This window comes from Linepithema humile, chromosome 6, assembly GCF_040581485.1.
Source record: "Linepithema humile isolate Giens D197 chromosome 6, Lhum_UNIL_v1.0, whole genome shotgun sequence".
In the NCBI taxonomy this organism is placed as follows: domain Eukaryota; kingdom Metazoa; phylum Arthropoda; class Insecta; order Hymenoptera; family Formicidae; genus Linepithema; species Linepithema humile.
Genome location: NC_090133.1, coordinates 22,472,185 through 22,488,809, shown reverse-complemented (window position 1 = coordinate 22,488,809; position 16,625 = coordinate 22,472,185). Strand labels below are relative to the sequence as shown.

Genomic DNA, 16,625 nt, shown 5'->3' with positions numbered 1-16,625 from the left:
AACACGGCAACAGGCGCCGCTCGAACGCATGGCACGCTTAGGTTCGATACGCGCAACAGGTTACACTGCATTATTATGCGAACGCAGAGTGACTATAGTGTAGTAGTGTGTCAGAATATGCAGATGCAGAGTAGAAATTTTCATCTGAAACGCATCGGGTCGTGTAGAATTGTGTATTCACTCGTTTTCTCACTCATATGAGTAGCATTTATATTACCAAATTTTCTTTTTAACTTTAATTTATTATTAATGCATCATCTTGCAATACCTTTGAACCGTGCAATCTTGCGCAATGCGATTAACAATGAATTTATGCGAAAAGATAAAACTGGCATTCGGAATTTTCGATATGATCGATGCGTTTTTTATATCAGGATTTCAATTAACATTTCGTCATTTATGTTGCAACTGAATTTTGCGGCCAAAGGTTATTGACACACATACAAAGGAGATTATTGACGCGCGTAAAGATTATTATCTCAAGCATTAATTGAAAACTTTCCATGACATTGATGATCGTGTATCATCGATAATCTATCGGAATAAGGAACTATGATTTATTAGCATTGTCATGCACTGTGTGGAAAAAAATGTAACGGATTAAGAAGATATAAAAGGAGTAAGTAACATTGTCCGAGGAAATACTGGCAATACGACGTCATTAATTTTATCAAAGAATGCAAGAGCATTACTAGACACTTATTCCTTATTAATGAAATAAAAAGAATCGAATGAGAGAATGATGACACGCGAGCTTTGTTATCAAATTGCACATTCCACGTGTAGGAACGGCAGTCGTTGTGTTGCGCAGCGCTAAATTTATTGTTTGTGTTTATGTCCATTAATCGTATTTGTGCTCGTGACGGCGACTGTTTAGAAGACTGCGTAATCCCGCCGTCGCCAAATGCCAAACAATAGCTGTCGAGCAAATAAATAAACTCAATAAGTGATTATTGTGTCTGATAAGGCAATCGGTATAGATTGTTTTGGGATGCGCATTGTTATATGTCCGTAAGAATTAGTTTGATCAGGCGATTGCTATTACTTTCCATTCTTTCGTACATAAATAATCGTATGGCGGAAGTTTATTAGTGTCATCTAATTTATATCACTCACGACATCAAATTTATCCAATAATGAATTAACAATGTCGTATAGTAGAACGCTCCGTTCTCGCAATCTTGTTGAGTAACATAAAAAGATAAATATGAATCTGATATTACGTTTTTAATGTAAGTATATTTAAAAAACTAAATTTGGGAGAAAATTTTGATGCACTTAACATTTGCGAACAGCTAACGATAAATAAAATTTGCAATTAATAGCACAAGAATTATTGTCTCTTTCGAAAGAAAACTCGTAAGATAATAGTTGATTTATTTGTCTTAATAATATTTTATTTTTTAATATCACACGTATTTTTATTGTTATCGACAACTTTGTACATATCGCATCAGGAATTGTAACATATAATTACTTGCACTTATTATCTGGCAAAAATCGTAAAAACAAACAAATAGATTGCGATAAGGGATCGATATGGAAAGGTGCAACAATCTTACTTTCGGAAATATTAACATTTTATTACACATTGTTACATAAAATTAATATAAACATATATATAGAATATAGAGCATGCAATTATTACAGTTTTATTTTATTTAGACTAGTCCATTCAGACTGTGAGATTTCTTCTTATCATTCAAAATCAGCGTCCTGTAAATTAAATCAGAAATTATCATTTTATTATGATTTTTCGCAATTTAATATGCATTTACTTTTATTTATAATAACACGATAAATACTGTGCAGGTAACACTTACGTATTTTATATAAGACAGAAAAATGTCATAGACCATCGTCATAGCATTTGTATAAAGTACTCGATAATGCAAGGGCACAAAGAGGAAATTAATACATTGCGTGGGTGGCCAAAAACAACAATCAACCTAGCAGCATAATATTCTAAATTATTTACATATTTTATTTATATATAATTCTTAAGAAGAAATCTAATAGCAATTTTTTTTTTATCTTTTTTAACACTCCATCCGTTAGATTTAAGTTATTGTTTAATAATTATCACTTTTCTTTTCTAAAAATTTTCTATATTAATTACTTTTGCAGATTTTTACATATAATTGGTGATTTTTAAATACTGATCAACATATAATTTGCTGCGATACATACTTTCCATGTGTCAGCAAACTTTAGTTTCAGCTCCTTGCAAATCTCCTCGATTTCACGATGCTCCATAATTCCGAGGCCGACGAAAAATATTGCCAGACACGTGGGACTCGCGATGGATTGGTCGAGAAGCGTTTTCTTAACAACCGATTTTGCGCTTCTGCCTGGCAAAATTCTTTCCAAAAACAAGTAGAACCAATGATGAAACGGGCCTTGGAGCAACCCCACAATCGTCATGTTCCTGGTTCTCGTGTAATCGTGCCCATACGAAGAAGCGCAGGAAGTTATCTTCATCTCTTCATCTTCCGGCGACGCTGCCATAACGCTGCTCGGGAAGTATTTGTGAAAATAATTTTTTTTCCAATGTTCGCTGCGTTGCTGGATTACATCTCCTGCTGCCATCATCAAGCCGCAGCTTACCGTGTTGGTGACCAGTAGATATTTACCTAGAAAGACAGACGATCGAGCATCCACATAATTTTAATACCAAATTTAATTTCTTATATTAATGAAATATGCGATAATTTAAATCTTTTAATAAAATAAGCATTATACTTACCAAATAGTAGCTGACGCAAAAGACCCATTTGTGAAAAATTATCGCGAAAAACTCTGTTATAAAAATCTGTACTTTGCTTCTCAATAAATTTTATAATAGATTATATAAAGCAGAAAATTTCTATAATTGTAAATATTCCTTGAAAACTGTACGTATGTGCTGAGATGTTAATATTTATTTTTTTCAACAAATTATTTTCTTCTCGATCGCCGTACGTCAGAAACAATGCATCAACAGGATGCATTCAATCTTTGGTATTTTTGTTTCTGAATTTGTTTCCAAATGCGTTTTTCTTCCTTTTTAAATTGATTGTTATTTAATTGAACAATTCTCCTTAATTCTGCGGTGTTTGTGAAGACGAAATGTGTGCTGAATATTATTTCGTGGCATAACTCCCAAACTGGCTGACTGAAGATCGATTTATCTTCGGTTGCAGTATCGGCGAACGCCTAGATGCACGATAGAATTGCAGCACCAATCATCCGAGTTATCATCTTGCATCGATCGTACTGTTTAGCGAGGTCGAAAGCCCGCTAAATATACGACGCCGCGACAATCAAAAATTCCGCTGAGGTTGCGCAGTGCAAACGACGCGCGTTATCTTTGCGATCATGTATTTCTTTAAATTTTCTTGTCAGATGTGATATAATACATAAGAATGCGCACACAAGTTTCTCAGAAGTTAATCTCCAGTGTTTATAAACGGTGTTTAATAGAAAAATGGAACCATGATAATAAAATTATATCTTATCTATTGTTGGAATAACGTAAGAATTTGTTAGACTTCACTTTTTATAAATCTTACACAGAATTGTATCAAAGCTTTAACCGATATAAAAAAACATGAGACTTAATATAAGCCTTGGAACAGATAATTCCAAAAGAGAGAGATATATATATAATCCTATGGAATTATAAAAAAACATATGTATCTTATTGAATTATAAGGAATTCTAATTATAACAATGATGTTATGATTGGATTTTAAACATTTTTATTTTGTATTTTATTGTGTCAAAATGTGTACAACCTTATCAGGCAATAAGACAGGACATTGATTATTTAGCAGCAACAGCTTTAGGTTTTGGCAAACCTTCCCTAAATCCATTCCTGAAAAAATATATAAAATAATTCTGTATGCATACAAAAACATATCAAATAGCAAAACAGTAACCGTTAAAGTTTTATTTTTATTAAATATTTTGTTATTTATTCTACTAACAAATATGTTATGGTTCCTGATAGATTATAAAATCAAATTAAAAGTGTGAGCTTTAGTTTAGCAAAAATATTTAGCATTTACTTCAAAGATCACATTTTCAATTTGATTTTATTCGCTCTATACTATTTTTTTACTATTATTTTCTTAATATAATCATTATAACTTACTTAAACTTGCGGCGAACAATTTTAAGATAACGCATGCGACCAGTACCAGTAGTCTTCCTTCTCTTTGCCTTGACTGACCAGTTATCTATTAAATAATTAAATAAAGCTTTAATTAATATTACTAAATTATATATATATATATAACATTAAATATTTTGTTTTTCGATATTTAAGTTAGACATAAGAGTGACAGTTCTCTATAAAATTATTAGAAAACTTACACGAACGCATCTTTTTCGCTGGATAACCACACTGTGCACATTGCGATTTCTGGATGTGGTAAGAACTACGTCCGCATCTTCTGCACAACGTGTGCGTCTTATTACGCCGTTTACCAAAACTTGATGTACCCTTCGTCTGTAAACAAAAAAATAACGTGGTTAGCATAACCTATGATGTCCAACTCGTTAATACCAAAATAAACTTAAAAACAATGATAAAGAATAGCTAAAAAAAATTAATTTGAATAACTTCTGTAATAATAAACAATTGTATAGAAAATAAATGTATTCTATAAATTGAGCATACATCAGGATAAACATAGTCATAACCTATACGATATTGTATCAATTATTATGCAAACCAATATTTCTTATTGTCCGATTCTATGTAATTATATGGATTCTGTAAAAATTAAAGACATCTTTTCGGAGTTATTAAACCGGTTAACGAATAAGATTGCAGCGAAATAAATAGATTTCAATAACAAAAATCTACACTTACCATTTTAGACAAAAAGGCAAACCGGAACAAGGACCAATACACGACGTTTCAAGTCCAAACTAGTCCAAACGTTCCATCACGTTCCATCGTTCATGCTCTAATGCCTCTATAGTTGCCGATTGGAACTAATTTTGATGAGGGTATTAAGGCCATCACACACAAAATGCCATAACTGCATATGCATAGCATAAGACCGTATCGACCAATGAATATCTAGCATAAAGGCGCCATATTGATTTACATAGCATGCTCATTGGTTGAGACGGTCTTATGCTATGCATATGCAGTCATTTTGTGTGTGATAGCTTTTAGGGCCTATCCAGACAAATTTACATAGTCGCATAAACATATGCATAAGAAAATTGATTGGTCCATTTTCTTATTTATTTGTTTATGGACCAATCAATTTCCTTATGCATATGTTTATGCGACAATGCAAATTGGTTTGGATAAGCCCTAATATTTTTGTGCCCTTGCTGGTAATACTAATGGCCGGAGCACAGACTTTTGCATAAAGCATAACGCATAAGCATAAGGAAATTGATTGGTCCATTTCCTTATGCATTTGCTTATGCTTATATATAGACCAATCAATTTCCTTATGCTTATGCGTTATGCTTTATGTAAAAGCTTGTGCTCTCGGCTTCAGTCTTCTCTCTGCTTTTACCATCCCGGAAAATGGATGTGGCCATATAGGTCCAGGCAGGCTGTAAAATGGATGTACGCGCCGCTAGTGTACAGCCTAGAAAAAGCGTCGTACGAAAGAAAAACGGCAGCGTGGCCCCTCTCAGGTTTTTCTCTGCTGGTAATATGATATCTAGGGAAAAATAGGAAAAAAGTAATCATTGTTTTCGATTGGTACGATTTCTTTTTCTTTCCTATGTTTCCCTAGATATCTATGTTACAAAATTGCCTAAAATGCACTGACAATGTTGAAAAATATAATATACCTAACATAAATTATAAATTGGCAGGTCAATGCAAATTTTGTCTAACATGTTTTATTTTAGAGATAATCTGTCTCGCTATTGGAAAATATATTACATTAATGTATATGTAAAAAATATATATTTTTATTAATTGGGATCGCCAATAGTAAAAATGCAATTTTCTTTCTTTTACTCATAAATTTTATTTGTAAATAATTATAAATAATATAATTGCAAATAATTAAATTTCTATAAGCTTGTTCGCATCTGTGAGTACTTCGCGAGAATGTTGGCTACCAGATATCACAAGATGTTGAGCTCCAACTAAGCAATCCTTTAATTCAGTACCTTCTTCAATGATACAGCCATTGCACAATATACAATTGTGAATAACACATCTGCAATAAAAATATGCAGCATAGTGAATCATAAAAATAGTTGGCAAATATAAATACTTTGACCAGATAATATTCTTACCTTTGCTTAATAGTTACATTTGCCATTATTACGCTCTGAGATATTCTTGTTTTCGATTCCACAATGCTGCTAGGTCCAATGTGACTATATTTAAGCGATGTTTTTTCATCAATGAATGCATTATCATCTATACGACATTCTTGCACTTGTGTACTGCGTACATTTGCCATGCTCGAGATACTTGGCAGCAGTGACAATTGGCTGGTATTTTTATTATCGGCATTCCACCATTCTGATATCTGTTCAAGATGTTTCTTAAATTAGTGTTGCTATTTTATAAAGCATGTAATGAATATATTAAATATTAACAACCTTAGCATTAGCAAGATGATACATTTGCACAGTGTTTGCTCTAAGACCAAATTTTTCATTTGACACATAAGCATAACATCTTATTATGTCACCATGATAAGCTTCTTCCAAATCAGTGTTATGATCATTGAAAGCTGACATTTTTCTTATCAGCTCATCTAAAGGTTTCTCCATAGCAAAACGAAAGATATCGTCCTTCAAATCCACTTGTACCATAGAAGTATTTCTATCATCCACACATTTAGGTTTAGACAATTGTTTACTGACTATATATGGCAAAAATTCACCTTTCAATGTTGTAAAATTCCTACAAATTGTTGTAAATGTCATATAATTAAGTCTTTAAAACTTTTTTTTATATTATTTACTAATAAGATTACTCACTTGTTAAATACTAAAAAGTCCAATACCCATTTATTAATGACATACAAATGTGCATCCATCAATTTCGAATGAATAGTAAAACTAGTGTGCTTTCTAAGAAGCCTTTGTGAGATATTGATTGTTTCCTCAAAGTCAGATGCAGACGCTAAGAAAACTAACCTTCCTGTATTATTATCAATGCCAATTAAGTCTGTTTCTGGTTTCTGCTTATTTTTTGGGCCTGGTGTTACAAAGTCATCAAGAACTTTTGGGACAGGCAACATTAAAGCAGTTATACTTGCATTATGTTTCCTGTATAAGTTTAATATGTCTAATATATCGATATTGGTGATCAGATCACAAGATATTACCAAGAAATCTGTATATATCTTTTCATGAATAAGTCTAATGGACTCAGCAGTACCAAGATCCTCAGCTCCTTGAATTCCAATAACTTCTAGCTTGATTTTCAAACCTAGTTTTTCCAATGATGCTGATACATCAGATTTTGTTAATTCAGACACAATAACAATTGCTTCCTTGAAACCAGAGCGTTCCAGAACTTGCAGGGGATACCAAATCATAGGAACATTTGCAATTGGGAGCAAACATTTGAGCTGGTCTGTCGTAAGCTCTGTCATACGAGAGCCTTTCCCTCCAGCAAGCACAATGGCTTGAAATTCATTATACTGAACCATTTTTATTCTTCTGGTCTATAATTGAAATAAAAAATATATTATTAAAAAATGTTGTTAAATCAGAATTTTGTAAGCATAAATTAAAATAAATGTTGGTAAAAGAACATCGTAATACCTATATCTAAGATTATGTTAATTGTAACATACGCAATATCATATGTGCTAATGCGTCAAAATGCGTCAAAATTGACACGTGCTGACACACAATTGAGGTTATATTCAGATTATCTTCCTCCAAATTTTGCACACTCTTTTACATAAAAGAATAAAATTATTACTGAAACATATGATTACACAATCACATAGTATTATGTAAAAATATAATATCACTATTCTCTAACACACAGAAGCAAATAGGATCAACGATCGTACATGACCGTACACGACCATGTGTTCGTCATTCTAGCCCCCGAAAGTGAAGGATTATTCTAACCTAACAATTGGCAAGATTCTACGCCTTGTGCCAAAAAACTTATTAGATAAATTAGCATTGAATAAGGAGGTATTTAATAAATAAGGTATTTAGTAAAAAACAAAGATTTTGTAAAATCTTACGAAATAAATTTAAGATACGATGAGCAGTACTCCGGAAAATACATGCGAGTCTATGGAGGATGTAATCACAGCAGGCACCTATGTAATAATCAAGAAGCAGAACTTTAGTAAACTATACAAGGTGTCTGAAAACGGCACTATGATGCTAGGAAAAGACAAGGTAGATATGCGTGAGATAATCGGAAAGCCGTTTTGGAGCACTTTCGAAATAATGTCATTGCAAGACAGTAAAGGCTGCTATTCTTTGAGACTAGTGGAACAAACAGAATCGTGGGACGATTTGAAGGGTGACCTGAGCGGACAGGATAATCGTTTTATCACAGATGATGGCACATCCCAGAAGTTATCGAAGGAGGAGATCTTGCAGCTGCAGGAGGCTGGCAAATCCGGTAAAGAAATCATGGGCAGTCTCATAGAGAACAGTACGTCTTTTGCAGCCAAAACAGAATACTCGCAAGAGAAATATATTAAGAAGAAAGAACGCAAGTATTTCAGATTCTTGACAGTGTGTAAACCTTCAATATTATCACTTCATGAGGTGTACTTCAGACAAAATCAAGATAAAATTGGAGGATTAAGGATGGATGCTTTAGCTCAGATATTATCCTACAGCGACGTGCAATCTGATGGATTGCACATACTGTATGACAGTGGATCTCAGGGATTACCCGCTGCTGCTATGCTAAACAGAATAGGTGCAAACACCAGCGGTTACTTGATTAATATACATCCTGGCAATATGCCTCAAACTACAATTGTTCAGGCCATGAATTTTCCACAGGAATTGAAAGACAGGCATATTGCAGTGAATCTTTATAGTTTCTTGAGATTACATTATCAAGGTGAAACGAATATAATGGATAAGATTTCCACATCTAAAAAGACCAATTATATTGTCAAAAAATCACAAAATATCGAGAAAAATACAATTGAAGAATCTAACAGTGAAACTAATGAAACATCCAAGATTGAAGCTGAAAATATGGAGCATAAAGATAATGAAACATCCAAAAATGAAGCTGAAGGGCATGAAAATAATGAAACATCTAAGATTGAAGCTGAAACTATGGAGCATGAAAGTAACACAGAAGAAAAGAGTAATCCGTCTTTAAATAATACTAAGAAAGATACTGATACTTTAAAACGAAAATTTGATGAAATAGAAGAACCCGAAGAGGAAGCGACACTTTCGAAAAAACCAAAATGGTTGCTGGAGACACAACGCGCCGTAGAGTTATTAAATAACTCGAAGGCTCGTGGTTTAACTATTATAACCAGAGAACATCCTGCAAATATTGCAGCTGCACTGTTGCCTTTCTTAGGAGCTTCACGACCATTCGTCATCTTTCATACGTATCGAGAACCTTTGCAACAAACTTATATGGAACTCAAACAAAAATACAATGTAATAAATGTGAGATTGTTTTCAAACTTTTTACGTTCGTATCAAGTATTACCTGACAGGACGCATCCTCATATACTGACAAGTGACACTGGTGGCTATATCTTAACAGGATACTTGGTTGAAGAATAGAAACATACGAATAAATTATAAATTTTTATAAAAATATAACTATTTCATACATATATTTACAGCCTTATTCCTTTTTCTTTTCCATCACATTATAATTTATAATAATCATAATTTTAATATATCTTCGTTCTATAGATCTTTGTAACATTTTTTTGTAAAATACTTGAATGTTTGATATGCACAAATTATGTTAGTGATACAATCAAATTTCACGTTTAATTTAGTTTGTAAAGATCTCGTGCTAAATAACTAGACTTTTTATAATAAATATAAACATTTACTGATATATGAAAAGATGTTTTTACAGTTCAAATCAAGATTAATAAATAAAAGATTGTGTTAATAATAACAATATAATAACTTATAATTAATTAATAACATATTAACTTATGCTTAATTAGTTATTTAAAAAAAAAATAAAGTTGGTAAAATAATGGTAAAAAATTTCTTGCTGGAGCATAAAAAAGGAGACAGAAATAGTACATCTGATCCTTTCTAATATCGAAATCCGAAGCTAGCCGAAGCGTAGAGCTCCATGTATATATGTACATACATCATGCTTGCGCATGTGTGTGCGATATTCTCTTCCTCATGCTGCTCGCTTCTTACGTTTCAAATCTGGCGTCGCTGCACTGTGTGTTAGAATTCAGTTGGAAGTGGTTCGGCAGGCACTTCATTATTCCGTTATCAGTGAAAAATCTGTGATACAGCAGTTGATTCTTGTATCTGCTTTCTTTGATTTTGTTCTTAGATTTCGTCGTGCTTCAAAAGTGATATTTTGTGATAAAACGTATTTTTATACCTGAATAATCAGCAGTACAAAAATCAGCATAATTTTTTAGCTTTTTAAGATTAATTGATACTAATTTGCACATTTTTTTGTGATTTGATTAGTTACATTTTTTATATTCTAATTTTTTTCTTTAAAACATTCACATTTGACTTGTTAAGCATAGATAAGAAAACTACGGTTAAAAAAAATTAATTTACAGCCACGTTGTAGGTCAATTAGCATATCTTACACAGTTTTTGCATCACCGATTTTTTTATATATCAGAAACATTCTATTAATTTATTGCAACTAGGATTTTCACCTGTTTTATAATAAAAAAAAGAGAAAATTGTAATAATGGAGCTGATGCGACCAGATAGACCAACTAAATGTACGTGGAAAGCTAATGAGAAAAATTCACCACACACAAAGCAAATAGAGTGAGTGATTCACAGTATTGTGATATAACGAATTTTTGAATATAATTTCTCATTATGCGCCTTAATCATCAGTTATTACACATGCATGCCATTATAGCATTACAACAGATGAAAAATTCTATCATGTGGTCTGATATTAAAGTCTGTCAATAGATCATAAAAACATATCACTAAAATACGAAACTTGATTTCTCATGCTTTTATCACGCAATGTTATGAAAGCAAAACAAACAATATAGACACAGTACACTGTACACAGAAACATGATGTTGATAATACTATCATAGAATAATAAGATAATCACATTAGTAAAGAATAGTTGTATGTTTGTATGAAGTAATTTCTTGCCTTATCATTGGATGTAATATTGCACAATTTTTTAACTTTAGCATTTTATATTGATAACTGTATCAATAGTGTACTAATTATATTCCTTTTTCCAGGACACCAGATCGTAAGAAAGTATTACCAAATATTTTAAGTGCAATTGGTCAGACGCCTCTTGTTCGGCTCAATAACATTCCTAAATCTCGTGGGATTAAGTGTGAAATATGTTAGTAAATATTTTATATTATATCTTGTACGTTTCACGAGAGAAAGAGTCTGATAAAAATTCTTATGATGAATTAATTTTTTTATATAGTTGCAAAATGTGAATTCTTCAATCCTGGTGGCTCTGTGAAAGATCGAATAGCATATAGAATGATTCAAGATGCAGAAGAAAAGGGACTGATAAAGCCAGGATATACGATTATTGAACCAACTAGCGGCAATACTGGAATTGGTCTTGCGATGGCCGCAGCAGTTAAAGGCTACAATTGCGTTATTGTGATGCCAGAAAAGATGTCTAATGAAAAAGTATACGTACTTCGCGCTCTTGGCGCAAAAATAGTCAGAACGCCCACTGAAGCGGCATGGTACAGTCCAGAAGCGCATATCAGTGTTGCTCAAAAATTGCAAAAGGAGATACCTAACAGTATTGTTCTAGATCAAGTAACTTATCTAATTTTAGTATTTTTTGTTAAGGTGTATCAGTTTTAAAAATTAATTTCGAACTCTGTACAGTATACAAATCCTGGTAACCCATTGGCCCATTATGATCAAACTGCAACTGAGATTTGGGAGCAGTGCGACGGGAAGATAGACGTAGTTGTTATCGGTGCCGGTACCGGAGGAACAATAGCCGGAATCGGCCGCAAAATGAAAGAACTATCGCCTAGTGTACAAATTATCGGCGTGGATCCTGAAGGCAGTATTCTGGCGCAGCCACCTGAGTTAAATAAAAATGATATTGGATTTTACGAAGTAGAAGGAATTGGGTATGTGAATTATTTTATATATGCTATAAGTAGTGTAAAACCTTTATATATGATGCAGTTTCAATAGGAAAATTTCCTTTTCACAGATATGATTTTGTACCCACGGTCTTGGATCGCGATGTAGTCGATAAGTGGATGAAGACGAAGGACCATGAATCGTTGAATTTGGCACGCGAATTGATTCGTCAAGAGGGACTACTGTGCGGCGGCAGTAGCGGCGCGGCACTTTCAGTGGCATTAAAAATTGCCAAAGATTTGTCCGAGGATAAACGTGTGGTTGTTCTCTTGCCAGATGGCATACGCAATTACATGACCAAATTCGTGTCGGATGAATGGATGGCGGCCAGAGATTTTGGGGTAAAACATTTGTCATATTTAAATATCATATATTTATGTTACAGACATATCGTATAATTAATAAATTACAATTTCTTTTTTCAGCCGACTGAAATTTTGCCAGTGATGAACGAATGGTGGTGGCGCGTACCGATATCAAATTTATCGTTGAAGAAGCCTGTAATGTCAAAAGGAATGTCATGTCAAGAAGCTGTCGATTTCTTTAATACTACTAGTGATACTAAGCAATTGTTGGTAACTGACGATGAAGAGTTACACGTTAAAGGTGTTATCACGCCAGATGCGCTTCTATCCAATTTGATTTCCGGTGCGGTGAAACGAACAGATTGCGCCGAGAAAGTCATGATCAAACAATTTACAAAGGTTACAGCCTCGGTTACATTGGGCCAATTGTCGTTTAAGCTTAAACAAGAACCTTACGCTGTTGTTCTAAATGATGATAACGTTTTAATGGGTATTGTAAATCAAAATGATATTTTTAATTTCATAACTAAAGGTGATAATATAGTACATAGTAATGGCGTTATGTAAAATTCGACCGTATTGTATATCATTAAAAGCAGGATTGTCCGTTTTTTCTTTGTGCTATATATTAATATATCAATATATCTCTGCATTTTTATGTGCAATATATATCTACACATTTACGTAATACAGAAGACTGAATATATCACAAATATTCTTGCTAATTTTATATTGGATATTACATTTGTGTTTCCATAGAATCAGGTTAATGATTTATATAACAAAGAAAAACGGCCAATAGAATTGTACAATTATTTTTAGACTTAGTAAAACAATTTTTCTTAATGCCTTTTATAGCAATTATGCATTTTAAGCATTATTAAAAAGCAAATATTAAAAGTAAGCTGTTTTTGTTTTAAGATATTGTTAAACAAAGCAATGTCTACCGATTGAATTAGATCCACGAATTCTTGAATCTGTTCAACACGTCTATCGACACATGTTCGTTCTCTATCATGCACATTATTTGTGACTTGTTTATACCATGGCCTACGGAGACGAGTTTTAATGCATCCCAAAGGCCGTCCATCTAGATCAATCTCACGGCATTTTTAATTTTCTTCATGTCCGTTTCATCTCCCCAACTCTTCACCACGATACTCGACTTAACAACTCGATCACAGGCTTTTTTTTTCTTTTCTGCATATGTTTTTAACCCTTCGCTGTTTCCGCATCTTCCTCCTCATCCGAACAAATCCAGATCGTCATTTGCTTTTGCTGTGGATGAGGCTGTGGAACACTAGCGGTGCTAAAGATAACAGGAATTTTCTTTCCTCCAGGAAGTGATTTAAAATCGTATGATTTTATGTGATTGTATCAACGGAGTGGGGATTTGATGATGTTGATACTTTTCCCAGTACTGCAACATCGGCCTGGGTTGGTTGCCACCCCTAGATATAACGGCGAGGTAGATGTTGAGATTCTTGACATTCTTATCGGTCTTCAGGTCACCGATGGCCATGGCGAAAATGTGCTCCGGACGTAAAATGGTCGATGTGACTAGGAGACCCTTTAAGCATTGCTTTGTAATTTTGTAATAATTTTATGGATTTAAGTAATTACAAAATGAAAACAGCTTAGATAAAAAAGTACAAAACATATGAAAATGTTATAAATAAATATGCATATATTAACATTTGGATATATATTCTTTAAGACATCCATAATTCATAATAAAGATGTATAATTAAATTATATAATATTACAGAAATATTTTATTTTATGAAAATTAATGATTTTCTTTTCTCTAAACGCATAAAAACATAAATTGTGTATAAGAAATTTCTGTTACATTTTTTATATTTTTGATATACACCTAGAATATATCTTTTTACATATTTCTATATCTTTTTTTAGAATATAATGAAAAATCAGGATATTAAATCTTTTGAACTTGAACATGAAATTTACAGCTTGGTAATGTAGTAGTCTCTGCAGTAACAGTGCTAATGATACCAAGATTAGCTAAGCTGCCTCTTAAAAGACCGCAAGTGAAAGCCAACAGACGAGGACTCTCCTTTAGATACTGCTTGCTATTGCTCGTGCCAACTTTATCCAACAGTCTAAAGGCATTATCTTGCAGTACATATACTCCATGATGATTCGTCCTGAGATTATCAATTTGCTTGTGATACAAGCTGGACCAAAAGTCCGTGCAGATAAACTTAATCATGTCCAGCTCATCCTTAAATCTGCTCCATTCTCTCGTTAGACGTTCGATAATTCTATATCCGACACTAAATCCCATCCATTCTAAACGTGAGAGTTCTTCTTCGCCTTCCTATTAGAAATGATGTATATTTCTCAATTAGGAAATGCTTTTTTACGGTAAATAACAGATATGTAAATAGCTTTGCACATATATTCAATACTCACAGCAGCGTTAGTTGATTTGCTCAGAACGTAATTGACCAGCTCAGCATGTAAATATTCGAAGAGACAATCGTCAGCTTCCCCGGTTGCATTAGGATTCGCTTTGGAATCGATTATTTGTTGCTTCATTTTCTCGTTGATATTGTTTCTTCTTTTATCAAATTACGTACGTAGATTATCTATGTGGCTATGTTTTTCGAGTATTATGAATTATTATGAATAGCATAAGCACATCGTTGATTTATACAGATTGTTAATTAAAATAAGTCAAATTAATTAATATCCACGTATTTGATTACAAAGTATACTAACGCATGTCACAACATATGATACGACCAGAGAGAAGACTGAGAGTAGACATGCCCGCATTTTACATGTTTCCGTGGGTTAGCGCCTCTATGTGCACAAAACGTGCACATTGAACTACGTAGCCAATGTCCACGAATCCCGTAGGCAATGTTCACGATCTTTTGGGTCTCTTCCGTGCTACGTCCACGACTTTTTGGTTCCGATATGTGCTATATCTACAAAGTGTCGATAATGCATACTTGTAAAACATGATTATGTATATCAATCAGATTTGAAATAATACACACGTATTGTAAATTATTTGCAACATGCAACTGCATACTTTTTTTTAAAACCAATGTGTTTTCTTTATACCAATTGATTCGTCTCATTATTTTATGCATAAAAGTATTAAGGTAAAATTCCCAAAAATTGAATGTTTTACAAGATATTTTGTATTTTATGTCAAAATACTGTAATTTACAAGCCTCATAACTCGAAAAGTACTTAATGAAAAATAACTTCATTATAGTGTTTTAAAAAGCTCTTGACACCAGCTATTAGATTTTGGAATAAAAAATAAGGGTTTCCATTTTAAAAAATTACTCTGACCTTCAAATGACCTTCAAGGTCACGGTCAAGGTCAAATCCAAGATCACCATTGAAAAGCCAGAGAAATTTCCTAAAACTTTTGTATTTAACATTTTTTCGTAAAATGCCTTTCTCAAAACTTATTCGGGGGTTTCCATACTTTTGCCTCACCCTGTATATTTTCCACATTATAAGATATTCCTTGGCGTTCAGAGTTTTAATTTTGATAAATAATTTACTATTTTATTTTTTGCCTTCTATTGTATTTTTAAAATTTTTATCTGTAGATTTGTCAACGTAATCCAATATAAAAATTAATTTTACTTGATTAAAATTCCACGTTTTAAAGCTTTTTGAGCGTTTTTCTATTTCGTATTGTAACACAAATAAATAAATATATGAATAAAAATTAAATTAATAAATGCTCACGCAATAGAAATGTCACGAAACACGTCGCTTTGCGTGAAAACGGCTGCCAACGCAATAAATTTCGATTAAATAAATCTTTCGAAATACGCAATTTAATCGATGTACAATGCGAAATTTGTTACACAATTCTTATTTATTGAGATATATAATTTGTATTTTCCATTTTCTATTACCTATTTGAAGTAAATCAATTGCGCAAAATTCCTTCTTTTATGATAGATAGATACTTGATGCTTGAATATTTATTTCTTTGTGAATATTGATTTATATTTAATTAAAATTGAATTGAGGTAATAAAGGATAAAA

The 16,625-nt window shown here is 32.7% G+C and overlaps 6 protein-coding genes and 1 pseudogene across 8 annotated transcripts; 2 read left to right on the top strand and 5 right to left on the bottom strand.

Annotated features, from left to right (window-relative positions):
* Positions 1–1,562: 1,562 nt before the first annotated feature.
* On the bottom strand, positions 1,563–3,271 carry LOC105672934 (mpv17-like protein 2). Its single transcript, XM_012368212.2, has 4 exons — positions 2,747–3,271; positions 2,191–2,633; positions 1,824–1,949; positions 1,563–1,716 (listed from the first exon to the last, which is right to left on the bottom strand). The coding sequence occupies exons 1-4, from the start codon at positions 2,772–2,774 to the stop codon at positions 1,699–1,701; spliced, it is 615 nt and encodes a 204-aa protein (XP_012223635.1). The 5' UTR covers positions 2,775–3,271; the 3' UTR covers positions 1,563–1,698.
* Positions 3,272–3,717: 446 nt separating this feature from the next.
* On the bottom strand, positions 3,718–4,997 carry RpL37a (ribosomal protein L37a). Its single transcript, XM_012368215.2, has 4 exons — positions 4,859–4,997; positions 4,357–4,492; positions 4,136–4,220; positions 3,718–3,856 (listed from the first exon to the last, which is right to left on the bottom strand). Exons 1-4 carry the CDS (start codon positions 4,859–4,861, stop codon positions 3,805–3,807), a joined length of 276 nt encoding a protein of 91 aa, XP_012223638.1. The 5' UTR covers positions 4,862–4,997; the 3' UTR covers positions 3,718–3,804.
* Positions 4,998–5,965: 968 nt separating this feature from the next.
* Positions 5,966–8,301, bottom strand: eIF2Bgamma (eukaryotic translation initiation factor 2B subunit gamma). Of its 3 annotated transcripts, none has more exons than XM_067357106.1 (5): positions 8,193–8,301; positions 6,961–7,652; positions 6,577–6,883; positions 6,265–6,503; positions 5,966–6,185 (listed from the first exon to the last, which is right to left on the bottom strand). In XM_067357106.1, exons 2-5 carry the CDS (start codon positions 7,635–7,637, stop codon positions 6,029–6,031), a joined length of 1,380 nt encoding a protein of 459 aa, XP_067213207.1. In that variant the 5' UTR covers positions 7,638–7,652; positions 8,193–8,301; the 3' UTR covers positions 5,966–6,028. The 3 variants fall into 3 exon arrangements, with proteins under 3 accessions (XP_067213207.1, XP_012223728.1, XP_012223727.1); XM_012368305.2 differs by lacking the exon at positions 8,193–8,301 and adding an exon at positions 7,785–7,928; XM_012368304.2 differs by lacking the exon at positions 8,193–8,301 and adding an exon at positions 7,753–7,887.
* Trmt6 (tRNA methyltransferase 6 non-catalytic subunit) lies at positions 8,212–9,779 on the top strand. Its single transcript, XM_012368302.2, has one exon. It carries the CDS (start codon positions 8,212–8,214, stop codon positions 9,724–9,726), a length of 1,515 nt encoding a protein of 504 aa, XP_012223725.1. The 3' UTR covers positions 9,727–9,779.
* Positions 9,780–10,811: 1,032 nt separating this feature from the next.
* On the top strand, positions 10,812–14,274 carry Cbs (Cystathionine beta-synthase). Its single transcript, XM_012368301.2, has 6 exons — positions 10,812–10,938; positions 11,382–11,491; positions 11,582–11,931; positions 12,004–12,257; positions 12,344–12,614; positions 12,699–14,274. The coding sequence occupies exons 1-6, from the start codon at positions 10,856–10,858 to the stop codon at positions 13,143–13,145; spliced, it is 1,515 nt and encodes a 504-aa protein (XP_012223724.1). The 5' UTR covers positions 10,812–10,855; the 3' UTR covers positions 13,146–14,274.
* Positions 12,623–14,100, bottom strand: LOC105672989 (elongation factor 1-beta'-like; annotated as a pseudogene).
* Positions 14,269–15,400, bottom strand: Trs33 (trafficking protein particle complex subunit Trs33). Its single transcript, XM_012368213.2, has 2 exons — positions 15,015–15,400; positions 14,269–14,919 (listed from the first exon to the last, which is right to left on the bottom strand). Exons 1-2 carry the CDS (start codon positions 15,138–15,140, stop codon positions 14,518–14,520), a joined length of 528 nt encoding a protein of 175 aa, XP_012223636.1. The 5' UTR covers positions 15,141–15,400; the 3' UTR covers positions 14,269–14,517.
* Positions 15,401–16,625: the final 1,225 nt, after the last annotated feature.